General features: G+C 37.7%; 3 protein-coding genes across 3 annotated transcripts; 1 reads left to right on the top strand and 2 right to left on the bottom strand.

The window, feature by feature from the left end:
• Positions 1–1,145: 1,145 nt before the first annotated feature.
• LOC108207408 (uncharacterized) lies at positions 1,146–2,761 on the bottom strand. Its single transcript, XM_064087207.1, has 3 exons — positions 1,851–2,761; positions 1,493–1,611; positions 1,146–1,352 (listed from the first exon to the last, which is right to left on the bottom strand). The coding sequence occupies exons 1-3, from the start codon at positions 2,256–2,258 to the stop codon at positions 1,253–1,255; spliced, it is 627 nt and encodes a 208-aa protein (XP_063943277.1). The 5' UTR covers positions 2,259–2,761; the 3' UTR covers positions 1,146–1,252.
• Positions 2,762–16,117: 13,356 nt separating this feature from the next.
• On the top strand, positions 16,118–19,394 carry LOC108207031 (uncharacterized). The gene is made up of 7 exons (XM_017377496.2): positions 16,118–16,372; positions 16,544–16,615; positions 17,377–17,444; positions 18,103–18,247; positions 18,814–18,894; positions 19,027–19,134; positions 19,224–19,394. Exons 1-7 carry the CDS (start codon positions 16,223–16,225, stop codon positions 19,278–19,280), a joined length of 681 nt encoding a protein of 226 aa, XP_017232985.1. The 5' UTR covers positions 16,118–16,222; the 3' UTR covers positions 19,281–19,394.
• Positions 19,395–22,800: 3,406 nt separating this feature from the next.
• On the bottom strand, positions 22,801–23,292 carry LOC108208031 (uncharacterized). The gene is made up of 2 exons (XM_064087206.1): positions 23,268–23,292; positions 22,801–23,192 (listed from the first exon to the last, which is right to left on the bottom strand). The coding sequence occupies exon 2, from the start codon at positions 23,175–23,177 to the stop codon at positions 22,944–22,946; it is 234 nt and encodes a 77-aa protein (XP_063943276.1). The 5' UTR covers positions 23,178–23,192; positions 23,268–23,292; the 3' UTR covers positions 22,801–22,943.
• Positions 23,293–24,026: the final 734 nt, after the last annotated feature.

Below are 24,026 nucleotides of genomic sequence, written 5' to 3'. Positions count from 1 at the left end.
GTTACTAGGGATTATAAAGTTGTTGTTATGAAAGGTTATAGGAACTCTAATGATGATAGTGATCTCAAGCATCCTGTGTCCGTCCTAGTATACTCGTTAAATACTGATTCGTGGAGGTATTGCAGAGATCTGGATAAAGCTTATAATTTGGAAAATAATAAGTGTTATACATATGTGAATGGAAGTTATTACTGGCTGGGATCATTCGAATATATCTCTGAAGTAATAATTTCTTTTGACATGGCTAATGATTCATTCAAAGAGATTGATGTTCCAGACTATGCACAGCCAAGTTCTAACTGTCTTGCAGTATATGATGATTCTCTTGCTTTTCTGTCTCTCCATATTGTTGAGGAGAATTTTCATATTTGGACATGGAGTAAGGGGTGTTGGACCAAAAAGTTTACTGTGGGGCCATTTCCTAATTTTTTGACTAAATCTTGGCGTCCTATTGGTCACTGGAAGAATTATCTGCTCTTGCTAAGTAAGGGTTATGGACTAGTCTTATTTGTCCTTTAACACAAGAAAGAAAGGATCTTGCGTTTCAGACTCATTTATTATGTCGAGGAGTGTTTGTGTACATGGAAAGTCTGGTTTCGATCAAAGATAAGAACGAGACCAGGTAGGACGAAATCGCATTATTGTTTTTAAAGACATTTGCTAATTGGAATGGAATACATGTGCTTAGTAAAAGCTTTTTCTCTTTCACTGTGCTACTCATTCGAGTTCTATATGTTACCTCATATATTTGGGTACTCAAGTCGACACCATGTGGGTCTATGGGTATAGCGAACAATTGCTTAAACCTTCAAATTCGATTACTGATATAGTAATTCTTTTCTTAGAACTGCTGAATCCTTCACACATGAACTTGGTTAATTTTGAGCTTGTTTCTAAACTTGTAGTTGGAAGAAATATATGTTTAATCTTTCCTTGTTAGGATTTTCTGGCCGTGTGTTAATCGTTAAGCATGTTCTGTTCTTGTGATTTCTCTTGTTTCCTGGGGGTTACTTATATCTATATCAACATTAGTATATTGTTAAGCTACTTTCTAGATTACATTTTTTATAATATCAAAATTAGTAAATTGTTAAGCTATTTCGGCCTCATAGGAGATGCATGTTTGCTAGTTTGCTCCTTTCTTTGCATGCTTCTGTTGTTTAATCCTCTTTCACCAAGTTTCTGGTACTTGTAACCAGCGTCATACCACTCGTGTCTTTTCCGAGCAACAACTTCAGCAACAAGTTACAACTCAAATTTCTACTAGTTTTTCATTCTTTGGCTGCTTCACAACCACGGTCGGGCACTTCACATGCTTGGAGCAATAGTTACTCACACTTCCAACAAGAGTCCTGCATATAGTTATGTAGGGTTATATTATTGTTGTCATGAATTCTTTAATCAATAATTTAGGAAAGCTAAACATAACCTGACTCTCAAAAATCCTGAATCTAGAGTCCTGTAATTGAGTAATGGTCTCTGTTTTACATACCTCTTGAGGAATCCATAGTTATGGCTTCCGATGACCAACATATCTGCTTCAAGTTTTTTGACGGTTGCACATATCACTTCTTTGGCATCTCCACTTCCAGCTTTCGTCTCCACTTTAATCTATAAATTCCCCAAAGTTTTTATAAATAAGAAGGCATTGTTGATGCTTAATTATTACATATGCTTGAGCTTAAAATTGGTCTACAACAGCCTGTTAATTGGTAGTAAAATGATATTTTACTAGTCTTCGGCCACTAAACACTAGTACAAATCCTTTCATGAATACTGTTGAAAAAATTGGTTGAGCAGATTAAGTTCTGTATGAGTATTCATCCCTTAACATACATAGACGTGCTTACGTTGCTGTTAAACTTGCTGCAGATAGATTGAGCTCTGCGCATCACTGACATAGCCAAATCCTTTCCATATTTTCCATGGCTTCCACATCTCCAGAAAACAGGAACCCTGACAATAAAATGCTTTATAATTATAAAGCGCAATAAAAAAAAATGTGTGCGTGCAGCTCCAGAAAACTTTGATTTCAGACTACAAGCTGGTGATTTATAGTGACCGATAAAAGCTGGTGGTTTGCAGGACTTGTAGCGAATATTTTCTGTTAAGAAGATTTTGGTGTGCACGAATGAATTATCTATTACAGTACCTGTGGCACCGATGGAAGAATAAACAGGTGGAGGATTGACACATAGCAGAAAGAGGATAGTATTTGTTGATAGAGGAATTTGGTAATCAACAAAGATGAGGTTCATGGCCGGAATCAAGATCCGTGACGGTGGTTTTGGTCGCCGGAGAGTGGTGGTTGTTTGTTTGAGGGTGGCTGAGATCAAGGGAATATATTTCTGCTCTCGTTCTCACAACTCTCGATATATCCCCTTGATGTGCCTACGTACCCCTTTATATAGGGGATCAAGCCGTACGTAGTTCTATAGAACCAAGACTCCTAGTTTGATCAGGACTAGGCCTCTTGGGGATAAGACCAACCGTGGGTCGGAGACTTATCACTTAGAGTTCTACTCCAGTTAGAAGTAAGCCTTGAGACAACTACCTTAGAATCCTAGTCCAAGTACATCACGGATACGGCATCACCTCCACTACGAGAGGTGACACTAACCGCTACTCTTCGTAACATGGAGGAGACATCGGATAGAGTCGTAACCACTTCCATGAGGCGTATGGACGCGTCCTTACCCCCTAGTGAAGGTGCTCACTAAGAGATAAGACAATTGAGGAGCCAAGTTACACGATCGTCCCAGTCCCCCAATGAGGACTAACTCACCAGAATACAGGACCCGGACATATGATCGGCCTTCGTGTTACCCCTGAGGGCCTTCTACAACCATGATCACCCCAGGCCCCCGCACGAGGACAACCCGGCAGATAGCAGGACTGGGGATTATAGATCACGCCCGGACGTAACCCGGGAACTACCAGATGAGCCTGATAACTACCAGATGAGCTCTGGCACTAGTCTTCATATCCCTCGGAAGGGTAAATCTTCGTATCCCTCGGAAGGGTCGTCATCGAGACTCACTCAACCTCACACACATTCATCACCTGTGGGCGCGACCACGGAGGGCGCGCCCTTGACCCTTGTTCCTCATTCTCTTCACACTTCAGACACGTGACATCGTGCTCTTGAGACAAAGGGCCGCGCCTCCCGGATTACCCGCGGAGGGCGCGCCCTCTCCCAATTCACGTGGCCAAATGTGGCCAAATATGGTCAAGCCTCTCATAGAGGTTACACCTCCAAGGGGTACGCCCTCTCAAAGAGGTCAAACCTCTCATAGAGGTTACACCTCCAAGGGGTACGCCCTCTCAAAGAGGTTACACCTCCAAGGGGTACGCCCTCTCATTCAATGCGTCCACATGTGGGCGCGACCCCTGAGGGCGCGCCCTTTATCTTCGATGTCTTGTCCCATGAGTCGTCTCAACAGGTCAGACATGTCTTCTAATATCCGAAGGCCGCGCCCACGGGATCACCCCGCCAAGGGCGCGCCCTTGGTCTTCTTCCCATGGCTATCCAAGATACTCCACTGACATGCTCCCCCCTGCCAAGAGGCCGCGCCCTCGGAATTACCTCCGAGAAAGGCGCGCCCTCTATAAGATTACCAGGGACAAATCTGGCCATAACAAGTACTCCCCAAATTTTCTTGATATTGGAGATATCAGGGAAATTTTTACCCCATACCACACACCCTCTTCCGAAAGCGCGTCCGCGCATAGAGGCGCGACATAAGCCACTATTATTCCTCGACATTCCAAGATGCAGGTTGTACACAGACCTTGCAAGTATATAATGTCGGTATCTTTGATTATTTTAGCAAAGTGGCTAGACATGAGGCTGGCGCATCTTTATGATGTGTTCATAAGTAATGAGCAATCTTTATAAAAGAAAACAGGGGACGCGACCTATCTGTCGTTGACAGTGGCGCAGCTTCGCTTATTCCCTCCAAAGAACACATTCAACCATAACATTCGCGCCAATGAACTTCAACAAAAGAAGGGCGCGCCTTCGCGGTGCGAAGGTTGGTGGCTGTTTTTCAGCCTTAGTGTGTCCACGGTACCTAGGAACAGTACATATAAGGCGCGACTTACAAAACGGCGCCGCCTTGTTATAATATGACCCCCTTTTTTATCTTTTTCTAAAGAATTGCCTAAGCAGAGGGCGCAGCCTTACTTGTAACATGGGCTCTTTTGATCTTTTCCAAGGATTAAGTAGAGGGCGCGACCTTTGGCGCAGCCTTACTTTTTCACGCGTGAATCACTTGCTTAAGAAATTCAAAAGGACCACTCCCCAGTCCATACATCATCCCATATGGGGCATCACGAATCTTATCGTGGTTTATATAACTCCGGTGCATCGCACGGGTCCCAGAGCTCATAGCTTAATGGGGAATCAATAGTATAAAGCGTTACCCAGAGCATATCATGGATATGTAAGATCCAGAGCGCGCAAATATAGTGTCCAGAGCGTATCATGAATGGTTAAAATTCATAGCACCCAGAGCTGGTCATTGATAATTAGGCAACTTTTGAAAGGCCTTAAGTGTATCATGGTCAAAGACCTTGTAGGTATCATGCTACGTTCATATAGAACGGAGGACGCGCTCTCATCAAGATGGACAGCTCCTTTAGCATGTCGGACTTGACCTGCACTCAATCATGTATACCACTTAATAATGACGATCAGTGTTACCTCATGACGTGCCCTGTTAGGGGGAAGGCGTGTCCTCCCGAATTATCAACCCTGGAAACATGACTTTGGAACTCGGGGTGCGTCCAACTAGGAGGAGGCGCGTCTTTGAAGCATCTCCCTTCTCAACCTTATTATCCTGGGGGCGCGCCCTCATGCGCTTTCTCGAGTGATAAGTACTTCCGAGAGGGCGCGCCCTAGGGAGGGACGTGACCTCCTCAAGACTAGTGAGCTCCTTCCTGAGTATGTTTGTCTTCACACAATATCATATGAAGCAATTAATGCATCAGACATACCATAGGACGCGCCCTGTCAGAGGGAGGCGCGCAATTCGTTCTCTGATAGAATACTGGTTGGATATGGCGTACCCCTTTAGGAGGGCGCGCCTTGTTGGAGGAAAGTGCGACTACTCCTCACGGAGAAAAGGTGTACTTCTCTTAAAGGTAACACCATATTACCTGTGAATTTATACATGTAGTAGTCTTAGGGAACCAAATACCGAAGGAGTCTAGTATTACCTGAGGGCGTGCCCGGTCAGGGGAAGGCGCGCACTCCTACGACTTTTTGAGCTAGGTTCCATCTCAATAACTCGCCCTTCGTAACTTTCCCGTTCATATCACCACATGTGTTCAGGCCTTCAACATGCGCCTCTCGCGAACCTCAAATTACTTGCTCTGGGGAGGGCGCGCCCTTTTAGAAAACCGTTGAGGCTTCCAAGGAGGCGATCTCCTTCTCGTAATGACTCAAACCACAACATACTTGTTAGCAATAACATGCGAAAGCATTATGAGAATCTTATCCGGAGGTGCGCCTTCTTCGAAGGTGTTAGGGAATTCGTTCCTCGCGGTGGTAATTGAACACCACATCACTTGGAGGCGTACCCTGTCAAGGGGAGGTGTACCCTGCCCGGGGGAGGTGTTTAGGGCTTTTTCTTCCTTTAATTCATATTTAAGTTCCCTAAGTTGAACGGGCCAGCAGCTAATCCAAACGGACCTAAAAAACGAAACTTTCCACAATCGGAGTAGCGCGGGCGCGCTACCAGGGCGCACCCAGGGCGCGGGCGCTCCCAGGACGCTCCCGGGGCGCACCCAGGGCGCGGGCGCGCCGCTCCAGGGCGCGGGCGCGCCGCTCCAGGGCGCAGGCGCTCCCAGGGCGCACCCAGGGCGCGGGCGCGCCGCTCCAGGGCGCGGGCGCTCTCAGGGCGCACCCAGGGCGCGGGCGCGCCGCTCCAGGGCGCGGGCGCTCCCAGGACGCTCCCAGGGCGCACCCAGGGCGCGGGCGCACCGCTCCAGGGCGCGGGCGCTCTCAGGGCGCACCCAGGGCGCGGGCGCGCCGCTTGCGGGCGCGGGCGCGCCACATGGGCAGACCCCGGGCGCTACCAGGGCGCTCTAGGGCGCTCTTGATTTTCTTTCTTTTCGCTTCATTTCTCGACTTCCAAGCCACCGTATAAGCTTGGAAAAGTCCATACTCCCTCCATCTAGGTTCTTCGGTCCGGGGGAGGCGTACCCTCTTCGTAAGTGTTAGGTCTCCGAAAATCGCATCCTTCACCGACTCCCCAGTCCAGAATACCTTGTTCGCATATTAGGTTACCTCCTAGAATTTCGTTGATGATCGTCCTCCTTCAAACTCCCGATGAAGGTCTCCTCTTCTCTTGTGCTCTAGCCATCGCCCTGCCGGAAAACGATCCTCCTCTACGTGCGAATCTCCGTCGTGTGACATCTCTTCCTCTTAAGATGATGATCTTGAATAGCCCCTCCTTCTAGCGCCAATTTGTTGATAGAGGAATTTGGTAATCAACAAAGATGAGGTTCATGGCCGGAATCAAGATCCGTGACGGTGGTTTTGGTCGCCGGAGAGTGGTGGTTGTTTGTTTGAGGGTGGCTGAGATCAAGGGAATATATTTCTGCTCTCGTTCTCACAACTCTCGATATATCCCCTTGATGTGCCTACGTACCCCTTTATATAGGGGATCAAGCCGTACGTAGTTCTATAGAACCAAGACTCCTAGTTTGATCAGGACTAGGCCTCTTGGGGATAAGACCAACCGTGGGTCGGAGACTTATCACTTAGAGTTCTACTCCAGTTAGAAGTAAGCCTTGAGACAACTACCTTAGAATCCTAGTCCAAGTACATCACGGATACGGCATCACCTCCACTACGAGAGGTGACACTAACCGCTACTCTTCGTAACATGGAGGAGACATCGGATAGAGTCGTAACCACTTCCATGAGGCGTATGGACGCGTCCTTACCCCCTAGTGAAGGTGCTCACTAAGAGATAAGACAATTGAGGAGCCAAGTTACACGATCGTCCCAGTCCCCCAATGAGGACTAACTCACCAGAATACAGGACCCGGACATATGATCGGCCTTCGTGTTACCCCTGAGGGCCTTCTACAACCATGATCACCCCAGGCCCCCGCACGAGGACAACCCGGCAGATAGCAGGACTGGGGATTATAGATCACGCCCGGACGTAACCCGGGAACTACCAGATGAGCCTGATAACTACCAGATGAGCTCTGGCACTAGTCTTCATATCCCTCGGAAGGGTAAATCTTCGTATCCCTCGGAAGGGTCGTCATCGAGACTCACTCAACCTCACACACATTCATCACCTGTGGGCGCGACCACGGAGGGCGCGCCCTTGACCCTTGTTCCTCATTCTCTTCACACTTCAGACACGTGACATCGTGCTCTTGAGACAAAGGGCCGCGCCTCCCGGATTACCCGCGGAGGGCGCGCCCTCTCCCAATTCACGTGGCCAAATGTGGCCAAATATGGTCAAGCCTCTCATAGAGGTTACACCTCCAAGGGGTACGCCCTCTCAAAGAGGTCAAACCTCTCATAGAGGTTACACCTCCAAGGGGTACGCCCTCTCAAAGAGGTTACACCTCCAAGGGGTACGCCCTCTCATTCAATGCGTCCACATGTGGGCGCGACCCCTGAGGGCGCGCCCTTTATCTTCGATGTCTTGTCCCATGAGTCGTCTCAACAGGTCAGACATGTCTTCTAATATCCGAAGGCCGCGCCCACGGGATCACCCCGCCAAGGGCGCGCCCTTGGTCTTCTTCCCATGGCTATCCAAGATACTCCACTGACATGCTCCCCCCTGCCAAGAGGCCGCGCCCTCGGAATTACCTCCGAGAAAGGCGCGCCCTCTATAAGATTACCAGGGACAAATCTGGCCATAACAGTATTAATGTTTCTTCGAGGAAAAGGTTGGTGAGGCACCATGAGAGAGCAAGCATGCTCTCTTCGCTTTCGTCTGCAGCTACTAATATCCTCTGCTCATTCATCATTTTTTCTGTTACCATAATTTTCAGTACCTTCTGCATGCAAACGTAAGATATAAGTATGGCTGGATAGAGGATCTGGATATTTTTGAGGCTTGGATTTCAAGAAATCTTGATATATATGAGCTTTGTAAAGGGCTATTAATAAGTAAAGACAATTATGTGGAATTAGGGCTGTTTAACGAACCGAGCTGTTCGCGAACAAGCTCGAGCTCGGCTCGTTAAGAGCTCGTTCGGCTCGGCTCGTTAAGTTAACGAGCTCGAACACAAAAAATTGTTCGTTAAGAAAACGAGCTCGAGCCGAGCTTTTAGTATGTTCGGCTCGAGCTCGGCTCGAACTTGTTCGGCTCGAGCTCGGTTTTTTAAAGCTCGAAAAAAAGCAATATTTTCATAATAATTTCGTAATATATATATGTTATTAAACGCCAAATTCAACATATAATATATCAAATCGATCATGAGAATATCAACTATAATATGGTACCATCAAAACATGCTAAAAATTTTATTTGGCTTGCTATTTTAAGAGTAAAGTAGCGGTTTGGCCTTATTTTTCTCTGACTCGGCTCGTATTTGTTCGTGAACAAGCTCGTGTTCGGCTCGTTAGTTATCGAGCTCGAGCTCGAACACACTTTTTTGTTTGATAAGAAAGCTCGGCTCGGCTCGGCTCGATAGGAAAAATTTTAAAGCTCGGCTCGACTCGGTCAAAACTCGGCTCGGCTCGGTTCGAAATTTAAAGCTCGGCTCGACTCGGTCAAAACTCGGCTCGGCTCGGTTCGTGAACAGCCCTATGTGGAATTGTATTTGTACATATCGGAAGAGTAGCATTGTCAGCAGTTGCTTTCTGGCCTTACTTTGATGCCATTTGTTTTACTTAGAAGAGCCAAAGTATGAGCATGATAAGTTAAGCTCCCAGTTCAGAAGCACACATATTCAACCAACTGATTAACATAATAACAATCGTTTTTTAGTTAGGTGATGGATCTTTGGTGGCTCTCATGTCCTCGTAGATGTTCAAAATTCTTTACTGACTAAAATAAACTAAAAATTGCTGTTAGTGTGGACACACGTTAGAAATACTTCTTAATTCAAAGTGATTGTCCAGGATAACTCAAATTATTACGAAGTTATGAAATTGACGAAACAAAGAGTATGGATAAAAAGTAGTTAATTAGATCAATTTGATGCCATTTGGAGCAACACAAAATAAATTTATTATGTACTCCACTAATATGAAGATTATATATGAGAATTAGATAAAGATGTGCAGAGATAGAGACATGCACAAGGTTGTGAGAGGAAGATAGGATAAACACAATTAAAAATATTGTACTCGCCGTCACTACTTATTTTATTACTCCTAATATATGGATAGAACTTGAATTAAATATCCACTATCATTTGAAATATTTTATATTCTGAGTCATGACTTATGACTTCATGATACGAGAAAATAGTTTTTTATAATCAAGACGAGAAGTAGGACGTGTGAAAGGGATAGACATAGCTATAGTATCATGGACTGTATTTTCTGTAGATGGGGCCCGTAAACGGATATTGTTTCGGACCGAAAAGCCCTTGACATTCGGTATTTTTAACGTACTCAATATTTGAAGTGCTGCGAAGATTACGTGACCCGGGCTTGTTAAAAGAGAAACAAAAGTTGTTTGTGACTTTTATTTTTTTTGATCTTATAAAATAAATAAGTATAAACATTGTTAAGAAAAATTAAAAATTTGAGAATGTTAATTTTTTTCTTAAAATTTCTATTTAGTTTCCAAACGCATTATTAATTAATTTACTTAATTAATTTACTTTTCACTTCTCATCTAATTCTTTATTTTAAGTGAAAATCATTTTTTTAAAGTTGACTAAACGGCCCCATAATATCCTATACAGTAAATAAAAGTGTTTTTACATGCAATCGAGCTTTTCCAGGAGTGTTAAGACATTCTGTAATGTCCTTGGTCCCAATAAATTTTATAATTTTTTTGAAAAATATATTTCTCAATACTTGATTTAAATAATGTCCAAGTCTTCAAAGGAATATTGATCTGTAATCAAATTTTGAAACTTTTTAGTCTCAATTTTTTAATATCGTAAAATACGATACTAATTTCTGTTAATTTTTTATTATTATTACTTGCTTCCTTGCAAATAACGGGCACGCTAGAATTTTGTAATAATAAAAGAAGATACGGGTCCCGGAATCTTAGTGATGAAATCCAAAATCCTAGACGTGCGGAGAAGTAGCTTGTTGGGTCACGTAAATATATACTCCCTCAATCCCATTTTATTTTAAGTGTATGTTTGATTTTTAAATGATTAAATTGATCAAATTTTAACTTAAATTTATCCATATAATATAAATTTTAAAAATAAAAAAAATGTATATCATTATAAAGTACATACAATATACTGTAAAATGTAATTTTTAATTTTTTAAAATAACAACAAATTTATTCTTTATACTTGATCAAAAAATTAGTCAATATGATCGGGATGGAGCATTTGCCAAATAATTGTTATCCAATTATTTGTTTTCGACAACATAAGAAATTAAAATACATCTCCGTATGAGGAATGCGGATTATATGATCTAAAAAATCAGAAGCCAGAACGGAGATTATAGGCACCTCATATTTGAGAAGTTCATACCTAAATTCCGGAAATTTTGAAGTGGGAGTCACAAAAACTGTCTTCCCGTTCATATAGGAGAGTTATACTCATACGAGATATAAAATAATATATAAATTTTGTTGAGGTATAAATCTTTATACACGGGTAACGCGTTTATATTTCAAAATTAATATATTATTATAATTTTCAATTATTATAAATAAATATTTTTTTGAAATTTCAAATTTTGTGAATTTTTTTCAAGATTTGATAAATATAGTCAACATCAAATAAAAAATTCGTGTTTTTTGACTAATGTGAATATGTGTTACCTAATATTATAACTAACAATAATACCTTATTATTTTAATTTTTTTAGACAAATTCCGTAATTTTTATTTATAATACTATCATCTATATTTAACTAAGGGTTTATATGGTTGGAAAAGCTTAAATAGAAAAAAATTAGAGTTATTCTATTTATTCTTAGTTTTCTTGAAATTAAAATTAAATAATGAGCAGATTTTTATAATACCTAATAATTAAGTATAACTTAAAAATTAAACTTCTACATCAGTTGTATATATTATATATTATAGAAATTAAATAATAATTGATCGGATTTTAAAAGTGAAAGTTGGATTTTCAAACAAACTTCTAACTTTATGTTAAATTCAAAAAAATGTAAAAAATTAGTATTTTAGTGCTCCTAATAACTCTTTAGAAATACAAAAGTCCTCTTAAAAGAGTATATACGTACTCTTGACTTATTATTGATCATTAATATAATATTCATGTCTCTTCAATTTTTTTAACTTTTCTCCAACTTTATTCTCAAGTATTAATAAAATATAAATAAAAAATAATATAAAGAATGTTGTTATAGTGGCCGTTTGGGTAAATTTTAAAAAATACTTTTTCATTGAAATAAAGAAGTGAATTAAAAGTGAGAAGTAAATTAAGATTTATAAGTGATTAAATTGTGTGGAAAAAAAGTAAAATCTCTCAAATAAAAGTTATCATTATTAATTTTTTATAAATATTTTTACATATATCGATCCAAAAAATAAAAACCGACTTTTATGGAAAAAAAGGCAGCTCCGTCAAGGGAGGCACATTATATAAATTTTGTAAAGAGCGAGCTAAAAGTCCCCCTCTCGTCGGAAGTTCTATATGTAAAAGCGAAGAAGCTAGTTGACTAGTTGTAGCTTAGAGGTCAGGAAAATGATTTTGACTTGCTCCCAAGTCTAAACTACGTGGGTTATAAATGCACAACGCGTCCTGAGTTTTTGTTTTAGATTCTAGATATGGTAGCCAAAGAAGACTTGTAGGTTTTGCTATTCCTTTCTTCATCTCATTTTCAGTTGTCTCGAATTGGCGAACATGACAGGAAAGAATTGGTAAAAAACACAGATACTAGAAACTAAATATATGTAATGGGAACATATACGCTATAGCATTTTGTGTTTGTATTTAGGCAACGTTTCTACTTTATCAAAATATACAGGTCAGTATGCCTATATTTTATTTATTATGAATTTGATTTCATTTACTTTTTGTCTTTAATTTGAAATATAAAACTAGCAATAATAATAATCATTTGGATTATATATAAGCTGGGATGCTCATGTGAAGATTTTGTGCGTAAACTGACGAGGACATCAAATAATGCTGCACATATTTGTTTGTGATAGATTATAAGGTTGTCCTTTTAACTTAAAATATTAAGAAGCTACTTATAAGAAAAAAATGATTATTAATTTTTTCATTTAAACAAATTTATTATGCATATGTAATTAAATAGGTATAAAAATAATCATATATTAATTAAATATTATAAATTCTATTAAAACAATCATAAATAATTTATGAAATCAAATTTTAAAAATCAAAATAGATTAATAAAATTTTTAACTTCTCGAATGGATATCAAACCATTGAAGCGAAATTTTAAAAATTAAAATTTTTGATTGGTCATTGGGATTTGGGTTGGTTTATTATTATATGTTTTAAACAATCATTTTGATTATACCTAAAATATGTTTAAGTATTCAAATTTAGACATACCTTTGAACTTAGAGTTTAATTATCAATCTCGAAAATATGCTTTTCGATATCCAAATATATGGAATAACTGTTACCATTCTTATCCATAACTAAAAAAGTTTCATCAGAGATGAAATTTCAAATGTTCTTGATACCGAATAAATAATCAACATTATAGTAATTAGAATTGTCACGACTGTCTCAATTATGACCATTTTTTTCATATCATTTCTATTCGGATCTTCACTTTCACTGGTACTTTCATATGTATGGAGCAACCATTTTAGTGTTCGAAGTATTATTAAAGAAACAAAATTCTCCCGACAAAAAAGAGAGAGAACATTTTCATATGTGATTCATCATGACAACTTTTAAAACTTGTCTACCATCAATGAAATGTGTTGCAAATTGATCAAAATAAGCAAATTGCAGCACTAAAATTCGATTGACCGTCTAATTCGTTTGATTTTGAATTTACTTATTTTTACCGTCTCGGCAGAACGCTGTTTTTCAGCAATAATGCATGTTAAAACAACTCTGCACAATATCAAATTATCTTATTTTATCGTGTTTTCACAGTGGTACGGGTGATATCAAATTATCTTATTTTATCGTGTTTTGTTTTCAATATTATAATTGTGAGATAAGTTTTTATTGATACTATGATATTACCATTTTATAGTTACAAGTTAAGAAAAAATCCAAGAAGCTAATCTAGATGAAATTTCTGACTCCGCCTTGCTCAACCCTCAATCCAATCTAAAATATACAAAAAGTTATGACTAAAAAAAGCCCGGCTCAATATTACGTGGAAAACCGATTTTAGCCTGAATTTTTAAAATGCACATTCTAGTAAAAAGCTCAACTAAAACGCGATCAAAATTGAGATTAAATCTAGTTATTATAATTTATCAATATATTTATATATATATATATATATTTACATTTATTATAGAAGAAATTATTATATAATAAAAATATATTACACGCGCATATTTTTATTTATCAATGACCAGAAGTGAAAATTTCAATACATCTGGTTGTCATACATTACTAAAATTATATTTGTATCAATTAAATATGAAATGAACTATTCCCTCTGTCCCACCCGGTTCTTTACGTTACTTTTTGGCACGCATTCTGAAACTGTTATAAAGTATGGTAATATATTTTTTTTAAATTCTTTTTTCCCAAATAAAAGTTTGACGTTCAAACTTTTATAAAAAAATATTTAAAAAAACGTTATGAAACTAAACCTTATAAGAATTTCAAAATATGTGCTAACAGGGTATGTAAACTCTTGGGTGGGACGGTAATTAGTTAAGAATCTACAAAATCTACGGAGATAATATTACTATTTTTTTGACAATTTAGTTTTATATATCTTACAAAATTAGTATATGTTCTTCTTTTTTCTGAAACAAATGTGTTAATCTAATAATAAAAAGTCATGCGACATCTACATCAATGATCGAGTCGAACAAATAGTAAATTACAATCGTCTGTTCTCATAAATAGACAATTAAACGATATTTTGAGGAAAATGTATATACAAATACAAGTACCCGCTTCATGCATTCTCGTTGAATTACTGGTACCCTCTTCATCATGCCCTGATAGAGCTATCGTTTGAGTTATCGACCGAAACTGTGATTTCATACAAACTTTCATCACCAAATCAAAACCCCGCTTACAATTAAGAAGTGAAAAACAAAGCTCTCACCAGGAGAGAACAACCTGAAAATACAAATCACAAATCGAAATAAAGGCAAACTGAAAACAAACGAAATGAAAAAAATTTAGATCTAACAATCGAAACCACAAGAAGAATGATTAACTCTCGTATCCGGTAAGCTCCGCTTGAATCGAATAAAAAAGTAAACCGGAAGCTCTAATGATGTATATCTAAAAAAACAAACTAAATGAGCTTACTCAACGAGGAAGATTATTGAAAAAAAACAAATAAGATAAAACAAACAAAAAAGTTTAGGCCTCTCCACCGGTGAAAACCAATGGAAGCCCATCCGATGATGGAGACGGCTACTTCAAGAATAGTAAATATATTAAAATTAATATTTGTTCTAATATTTCTTGGATGAGTCAGAGTGCAACCTCAATATCTCGGGGATAAACTCGATTATCAAATCGTGCTCATCAGATGATATTATTCGTATTAATGGAACATGAATAAAAGCCGGCATGCTAGGTCATCAAAATTAAAACCCGATCTACATCTTTAAATAAAAAATCAATAATTTTTTAAGTCCGGCTAAAATACAACCCGAAAACCTGATTTATAGCTCGTTATCGAGTTTTATCTTTTGTATATAATATACATGTCACAACCGTATGTTGTAGAGCTGCAATTCGAGTCGGGCTACTTGCGAGCTCGCCCGGCTGGAACTCGTTTAACTAGGCTCGACTCGACTCGACTCGTTAAACAAGGCGAATTCAAACAAAGGTTCCGGCTCGTTTAGTTAAACGAGCCGGCTCGACTCGACTCGTGAAAATAAACGAGCCGAGTTCGGGTATAGGTTTAGGCTCGATTAAGTGTAAAACTATACGAGCCAACTCGCTCGACTCGTTTTAAACGAGCCAGCTCGACTCGACTCGTGAAAATAAACGAGCCAAGTTCGGGTAGAGGTTTAGGCTCAATTAGGTGTAAAACTATACGAGCTGGCTCGCTCGACTCGTGAAACCCGGCTCGTTTAGATAAACGAGCTGATTCGACTCGACTCGTGAAATTAAACGAGTCGAATTTGGGCAAAGATTTCGGCTCAATTAGTTAAACGAGCCGGTTCGGCTCGACTCGACTCGATTAAACTTGGCTCGAATTAGGCTCGGGTCAAAACTCGGCCGGCTCGTTTCGAATTACAGCCCTAATTAGATGAAAATCAATTCATATTTCGATTTAAACTGAAATAAAATATATCAAATTATCGTTGAGTCTACTATCAAACTTAAATTTTTTAAATAATTTTTCAAACAGGAACGTGAGTCTGATTGGGTTGTTCTTGGGCAGATACGACTCCAAACAAGAAACCAAAAACAAAATTCCTAGAAAGGCGTTGGAACAGAACCGAGTAGAAGAAACCAAGTAGATTTGCTGGTCGACTGAAAGGCTTGTATTGTAAAATTTTGGACATTTGCCACTCACATTTGTATTGTAAAATTTTAGACATTTGCCACTCACATACAGATTCTATCCTTAAAAAAAGTAACTTTTTTGACAACCCATTCCTATTAACCACGTGTAATTGCCGTATGAAACATGATCAAGTCAAACAAACTAAAAACAAAGGGACATGCATACCACGTCAGGAAGTGGATAAAACAATCATCTCATTTCCATTTTTATATAAATAAAAATTAAATTGAGTTTCAAAACAAAAGGGTAGTTTTGGAATGTCAGAATAATAGCTTACTTTTGTTTAAAGTCCTATAACTCCCAAGAAAAGCAAACCAAAACAAACTTGCATAGCTGAAACAGAGGAGGGTCAGGCGAGGGAAGAAAATTTGAAAACAGAGAAGAAAATTTTGTTCATATATATAAACATACATGGGAGAGAAGAAAGAAGTCGTATTGTTTGTTGATGAATTAGAATCAGAAATAGCTTCTGGAATTCCCTTTTGTAGAATTTGCCATGAGATTGAATTTGAGAGCTTCAAGAGCTTGGAAGCTCCCTGTTCTTGCTCTGGTTCTGTTAAGGTGTGCTCTCTCTCTCTCTCTCCCTCTCTCTCTCCCTCTCCCTCTCCCTCTCCCTCTCCCTCTCTCTCTCTCTCTCTCTCTCTCTCTCTCTCTCTCTCCATATGATCATACATGATATGTTGATCATGTTCCATTTAGAGCTTCCTTGAACTCTTGATCATTATTTTGCAGTTTGCACATAGAGATTGCATACAGAGGTGGTGTGATGAAAAGGGCAATACAACTTGCGAAATTTGCCTACAGGTTTGCAAATTCCAATATGTGGTTTCCGGTTTTACTATCAGTTCGTCTCTTATTGAGCAATTCAGTTTTGTATGTTATGAGTAATCTTTTTCTGAAACTTGGAGTTTTGCTTAGTGACAAAGATAATAAAACAGAGTATCTTGACTGGGTTCTTAATCTGTCCTCTTTCTTCTTCTTTGAATTCCACACACTGTGTGTTTTCTGGTTTTCTATGAACAATTTTCTTCAAAATATTCATACCCTTTATTTTTTGCATTCATCTAATCCTGATTATTAAGACTCGTAGTATAAAATTTTAAGGTGATAGAAAAAAATTGTCGGATATTAATATATATGAGTTGATTTTATGTGCTGGTAAAGGAGTCGTAATTTTAATTAATATAACTGATAAGTTAAAATTTTAAGGTGTTCGAGAAGAAGATGTTTTATAACTTGGTTTAATACTATTCGTAACTTAGCGATGCTATTTTACATAAGGTGAAGAGATGATTAATTTGCCTTTCGTTTTCTTGAAAATGAAATAAAGATAAACAAAGAAGGGAAGCTACTTTGTGATTTATAATGAAAGAAAAGGACCATACCATGTTGTTATTCTTCTTATCCAGGGACAATGATTTTAAGTTACGTCAACTAGATTATTTTATTTTACATCATTTCTGTTCATACAGATTTTATATATGAGCAGTTTTTAGTTTGTAACGTAGAAATTGGTGATGTATTCAATTTAATGAGAATGAAACTGACGTTTTGCAATTTTACAGAACTTTGAACCTGGCTACACTGCCCCTGTCAAGAAAGCCAAGCTGTTGGAGGCTGCTGTTACCATAAGGTATTATGATCTTTCCTCCTACCACGTATTTACTAGTTGGATTTTCCGTTTCTACGAAAACGGCCTCTCTAGATGTGTTGGATACTATTTGTCGTTTTATGAGTAAACTATATTGCTTTTTCTGGTTAGATTTATTTTTGTCCCCGACCATAAATATCTATACAAAATGACCAAACAAAATAAAGAATAAAAATAGTCCTGTAATGAGTTTAATGTTGGACCCAGACTTCATGGCTACTAGGATATCCTCTGAGGAAAATCTTGATTTTTTTGCCTTTAATATGGTTCAAAGAAAGGTACTGCATGGTTGCCAGAAGTGTTTCAAAATTTAAATCTTACCAAGTCAAATTACAACTCCTAATACCAGCCACCAGGATGTAGCTGTCATCTTAATATGGTCCAAACGTGTCCGGCCGAACTTCTGACCTTTTCTGTATAGAAATTCGTGGGTCGGGTTCGAGTGTTCTGCGCTTGAATGCCGGACAGCATATATCGAGTTGGGAAAAAAATTGCAAAACATTTGATATTTCATTTGTCATTTAGTACCAGGTTTAATTAGTTGGCTCTTGAATTTAGATGTTGAAATTAATTAATAAGTTATAAAGTAAAGTTTAATTTAGTAATGACCATCTGACAAGTGACTTTGATTAAAATACAGAGGAAGTTTAGAGGTTCCGAGAAGGGAAAGGACGCAAGAAAATCCAGATTTGGAAGCCGATGGTGAAGAAGAAGAAGAGTTGCTGGAAAGCGAAAGCTTCTCTGACGACAGACGGTGGAATTGCTTTAGAGTAGTTGCTCTCGTTGTAAGTTTTTCTTTTTCTCCGAAAAAATTTGAAGAACTTTCTCAGTTGTTGCATTCAGGAATCCCTAATGTGAAAGTTATGAAATTTTAGGTTGCTACACTTTGACAAAAATGCAATCTAGTTGTAGACAGTGGACTTAAAAGTGTCATTGGTTTTAATTGCTATGTGGAGTCTGAAATAACTGGAGAATCTTGATTATGTTACAAACACAGTTTTCAAATATGTGGGTGATCTGTAGTGTACTTTGTGGCATCCAGCTGAACACACGAAAAGTGCATAATTAGATAATTCTGAGTGCCCTAAATGTACAATTCATTCATTTTAGCTTCTAAAGATGATAAGTAATGTATTACAAGGGTCCTACAACCACTAGAAATGTACTTTCTTATAGTTTGTTCAGAAACATACATGTTCATCTGCATTGTGCAGTACCTAAATTCAAACCAAAAAGGAGCCAAACCACAACAACTAGAATACGTTCTTAATGCGGGAGTCTTGTGTACTGATACAACAGCTTTCAAGTACTGTTTCTGACTAATTCTTTCAATGATTTATCGACTTTGCAGTTCACATTAATTCTGCTGATGAGACATCTTCTAGCCTTGCTAACGGGTGAAACAGAGGATTACCCATTTACACTCCTTACAGTGAGCACCAAACTTTGTTTGTTGTGACTTTAATCACTAGTGTTTTACACTAACTTCAAAATTAGTCCAACCATAATTGCGTTATGATCTTTATTCTTTACTTATGTGTTTGTTCATTTGCTATCATTGCAGTTGCTCATTGCAAAAACAAGTGGAATCGTAATCCCAATGTATGTCATGATCCGAATAGTACAATCAATCCGCAACAGCTTCAAGCACAGTAGCAGGCATCAGTACGAGGTTAGTTCTGTCGGATTTTCTTCAAATTATCTAATTTCAAGTTTATTACACAACTCAACTGATTATTAGACATTATTTTCGCTTGTTAGGATCTCGAAGATGAATCATCGAATTCGGAGAGCGAGGATGACACACATTTCTCTTGAAGACGATTTTCTATCCGATTAATTATATTCGTTAATTGTTACATATTAAATGTACAGCATGTCGATGACAAAGTATTTTTTTATTATTATTATATACAGAGATATAAAAGACAAGGTTGTCTTCCAAAAAATTGCATCAATCACAATCCGAGCAAAAAATTAAATTTTATAGAGAATCAGAATCGAGTTTAAATTAAAAAGAGTTACGATATAATTAAGTGTCTGCGTGTTATGCCGTGCTATCAAAAATAACGACGAGATTGGAAAACGCGTGAGCAATTAGAAGTATTAAGTGGGTCTCTATTTATGTATTTAGTTGATCAAGTTGATCTAACTCGTTGTGTTCCACAAGCTGGATTACCTGGATAGCATGAAAACAAACAAGTTGATAGACAAATGTTGAGTGTTGACTCATATTGTAGGCTTGCAGCAAGTTGCATGTATGCAGGGCCGGCTCCTGGCTAACGCGATCAAAACGAATGCCCAGGCATCACTATCTCGAGAGCATCAAAAAAAATTATGCATAGTATATAATGATAAATTCATGCATTTATATATTTACATGCATCTGAATTGATTGTGTTATTAATTTTAAAACAATATTTTTGATCGTGTCAATCTATAATTTGAATGTCTGTAAATTTTTTCTTTGCGATCTTAAAAAATAAGAGTACTGTTTCAAAATTCGTCTAGGACACCCAAATCTCTAGGGTCGACCTGTATGCTCCACTAGTCCGGTTACACAAAGCTGTAATATGCTACTAATATAGATATAAATGTCATTTTCTACTTTATCAACTTTGGTACATATATGAGTGAGTGATAGAGCCTATCAGAAAACCGTGCAGCAGAAAATATAGTTTGTTAACTGTCAAAACTCAAAAGAATCAATTTGGTGGAGAATTAATGGTGCTTTTCATCTACATTGTTTGCAAGTCACAACTCAACCTTTGTGTCACCTCAATCGGCTGGTTCAGTGAGGCTTGCCAATCTCCCTTGACAAGCAATCAATTACATGTTTCGTTGTTTCGGATCATCACACATTGTCGATTTCTTCGGTTCAAACCAACAAATCCAATACAAACAACCGTTAGATTTAGTAGTAAAAACAGGTGCACCAACAAATCAAACTATGTACCGCAGATCTAATAGTAAAAATGGGTGCACCAACAAATCTAATTGGTCTGAAACTACAATTTTATGATTTCAAAACCACAAGCTCTCAAAATTGAAATGTTTAACAATTGGAAGCAGCACACAAAACTTGAGAATTTACTTTATGAGAGACCTCTGATATTAACCAGGGCTGATTATCTAGCACACAACTAAAAGGAACTGAGGGGTTGTTGACCAGGATACTGTCTCAAAAAAATCGGTCCCGTTAAAACTTAAAAAAACTCGAAACACATTTATAATATTTGCCACAACAAAACACAATGTATAAGTTCATTTATTTGACATTTAGCAACTTCACACAACAGACTATGCACAAACTAACTAATTTTCATGCATACAAATTTCTTACACATTTATCAAATGCTCACTGATGTGACACTTTAAAATTTAATAAATATAATAATTTTCACATTTTAACATGTTTATTACATATCGAAAACTTTTTTTGGATTCATGACTATTATTTGACATCAAAAGGTAGGAACGAGATACTCCTTAGATCACCCAGACACAATAATCATTATTACTGCTAGGAACTCCCAGTCCCAGGTCCTAGACCGCTGCATGGCTAATTGGCTATATGTTACGAAGTGTTCCTGTACATTAAAAACCTCAAGGAGCAACTTCTAAGAACATCCACACCCCACAGTTCTACCACTAAAACAACAATAGAACCTCTAAAGAATAAAATGCCCTAGATAGAACCTCTAAAAAACTAAGGTACATCAATATCCATTAAGATTGTCATGCATACAGATAGTCCACCTTCTTGTATTGCGGCATTTGCAGGAAATTGTCTCTATAGATACACCAGAAGCTTAAAATAATCAAGGCCTAGACAAGGATAAACTCCCTCCAAGATGATATCATCATATCCAAGCTATTCCATGGATCACACTTGTATATACTGAATGGACTTTGCCGGAATTACAGGCAATAATACCCTGTTTTCAACAGCAACCAGATTTTCCACTCAGGAAGGCAATACTGTTTGTCCTAGAACAATAAACTCACCACAAAACTTGTGGAAAAAATATACTCATAGCAATCTATTGTGGAGATATCAAAAACTGGGTAGCTAGAGCAATGAAAAAACTTTGGCTAGAAAAAAGTCTCAGGGTGTCAGTGGCAGAAGATGATCTACTGTTACAAAATATAGCTTGTTTTATTATTTCTAAACTTGGAAGCAGTGTTAAAGTGTGTGTAAATGTTAAAGAGGTATTGGAAAATGTATGGATGATCAGAGGAAAGATGGAGCTCCTGATGTTCAACCTCAGGATTACAAGTTTCATGGATTATTGCGTCTCCATCCATATTTCAGGATTTCCAGGTAATGTAACTCATTATACGTCAATTAGCTGACGACTGCTATATTTTTAAAACAATGATTCAATACCATGTAAGATATTGAAGAGGCAGAAAAAGATACTCTACGATAAACGATGATCCATACGAAGCAATAAAAGAAATATAAACTAATTTTTTTAACGTCATGATTTCTGGAATTTGCTCTTGTAGAGCATGTAATAATAATATTCCATGTTATAGATGCCAATTATGAATGAATAAGCACATGGACAGAGATTCAGAATGAAGGAAGATAGTCCCAACTACAATATGCATGCATAATCACTTGTGAAAATCAATGAACCCAACAGACCCACTACATGTTAAGGAATTAATAACAAACAAAATCAGTACTATACACAAGTCAATCATGCATTATCGTTTTATGGTTTCAAATTACTATGTTAAAATGTTCTAAGATGCTCATTTAAACTTAGTGTATCCAGATGTGAATTGACCTTGTGGAAGATAATGTGCATGGTTATACAGTTATACTGTGTAAAGTCTAAACTAGTCGAGGAAACCTTTATCGAGAATTTACTCTGAAATTGCAGTCAAGCTTAAAAGTCGAAAAAGATCTACGTTTTACCTTTTCTCCCCATCTATTAAAATTAATCTAAAGGAGCACAGTTTTTCATTTCATCTTCTGTTCTCAAAATGCACAACTATTTCACTACAATCACTAACTAGACTCTAGAGTAGTTAATTTGTTTATAATTGGGGTCCTAAAACCAGAGAGAAACATAGCCTCAATTGTTGGACACTCAATTCCTTCGTAAAACTAGAAGAACAGATAAAGAGATGAGAACTCCACAATATAAAAGACCTAAACTTGCAGAAGTTGTGTGAGAACCACTTATCTGTCTATTTTAACTATCACTTCTAGTTGGAAACCACATATATGCATGATTTCCCTATTAAAGGTATTCATCAATGAGATGCATATTTACCAAGTATCTTTTTGCAGGCAGTTGCCAAATAAGTGGAATACATGCAATTCCAGAGAAGTAAAGTTGATATTTCATGTTTGAATAGCAGACGAAGTAAATACACACTTTAATTATAGGAGAACATTTCAAGTAAAGAGATTAGACCAATATTCTTGAATAAAACTTCAAACCCAAAAGATTATAAAAAGTCCTACTTTTGTTTCTTTGGTTTTGGCTTCTCAGTGATTTCTTCATCTTCTGAAACTTCCTCGACCTCGTCAGGGACGTCAATTGGAACATTATGCTTCGTGATATATGCCTTCAGTATGGTCATGGATTCTTCCTTTAATGCAACTAACTGCTCCGAAAGAATCCCTTTGTTTGCATAAACAGAATAAGTTTCTGATCCTAGGTGAAACGTAGCTTTAACCTGTGGAACCTCCATCTTGTAAGTACAAGCCTGCATAAGTAAACTATGTCAGGACAGCAAAATTAAACAAACAAGATGGAGTAACATATGACCTTTATTCACTACCAAGTGGAAGGGATCATAAATAACAAATTATCTCTTCTAATCACTGAATAGAACCCCTTCCAATGAATGAAGTGAATATAAAAAACTGAAATAAAACGTCCAAGAAAAACTGAAATCACACTCCGTAGTCCATACTATTGATAAAAAAGAGTCTCGATTGTTAAGTCATCCCCAAATTATACTAGTATTCCCACACACTCAACTTCAAAGAGTCGAATGTATTTCGATGTTTTAAACTATTCAACAATACGTGAATAATGCCACTCCACCCGTGTTAAGTAACAGATACCCTACAACAGATTATCTAACAGAAAAACGATATATTCAAGTAAATTAAAGCACATAACAGCAGCAGGGATCAGATATTGGTGAGGTGTTATTAGTAAAAATGAATGTAAGCAGCTAAATAGAACAAATATGCAATCAGAGTAGGTAACTAACAAAAACTGAATAATCTTGGTCTGCAAATATTCAAATTAAAACATAAAGATAGATGCTTTGTTACCTGTTTGTCAACACGGAAAAATAGGGCAGCGTCTGAGAGCGTAGGTATCTTTACGAAGCAGCGTCCAATTTGTTTGGAGTTGGATCAGATGCTCAGTCTCAAATGGGCCGGGTTTCTTATTTCTTTGTCTTGTTGCTGAACGTAGGAGTTTATATAGCTTGGGTTGGGTCCTTTTCTAAATGAGTACTTAAATTCTTGTCACTGGATATTGCGTCTCCACATACAACTTATTTATCAATATTTTTAGACCCTCA

The sequence above is a fragment of the Daucus carota genome, chromosome 2, assembly GCF_001625215.2.
Source record: "Daucus carota subsp. sativus chromosome 2, DH1 v3.0, whole genome shotgun sequence".
Lineage (NCBI taxonomy): Eukaryota > Viridiplantae > Streptophyta > Magnoliopsida > Apiales > Apiaceae > Daucus > Daucus carota.
The sequence above is the reverse complement of the archived record's forward strand: the minus strand, read 5'-3'. Positions and strand labels throughout refer to the sequence as shown.

Excerpts from the sequence above, each read along its gene's own strand:
- LOC108207408 (XM_064087207.1), bottom strand. The coding sequence starts at position 2,258 with ATGAACCTCATCTTTGTTGATTACCAAATTCCTCTATCAACAAATACT. Across the intron at positions 1,612-1,850 it reads GCAGCAAGTTTAACAGCAAC|ATTAAAGTGGAGACGAAAGC; the intron begins GTAAGCACGTCT and ends GGGAATTTATAG. Across the intron at positions 1,353-1,492 it reads AACTATGGATTCCTCAAGAG|GACTCTTGTTGGAAGTGTGA; the intron begins GTATGTAAAACA and ends AACTATATGCAG.
- LOC108207031 (XM_017377496.2), top strand. The coding sequence starts at position 16,223 with ATGGGAGAGAAGAAAGAAGTCGTATTGTTTGTTGATGAATTAGAATCA. Across the intron at positions 16,616-17,376 it reads CTTGCGAAATTTGCCTACAG|AACTTTGAACCTGGCTACAC; the intron begins GTTTGCAAATTC and ends GCAATTTTACAG. Across the intron at positions 18,895-19,026 it reads ACCCATTTACACTCCTTACA|TTGCTCATTGCAAAAACAAG; the intron begins GTGAGCACCAAA and ends CTATCATTGCAG.
- LOC108208031 (XM_064087206.1), bottom strand. The coding sequence starts at position 23,177 with ATGGAGGTTCCACAGGTTAAAGCTACGTTTCACCTAGGATCAGAAACT.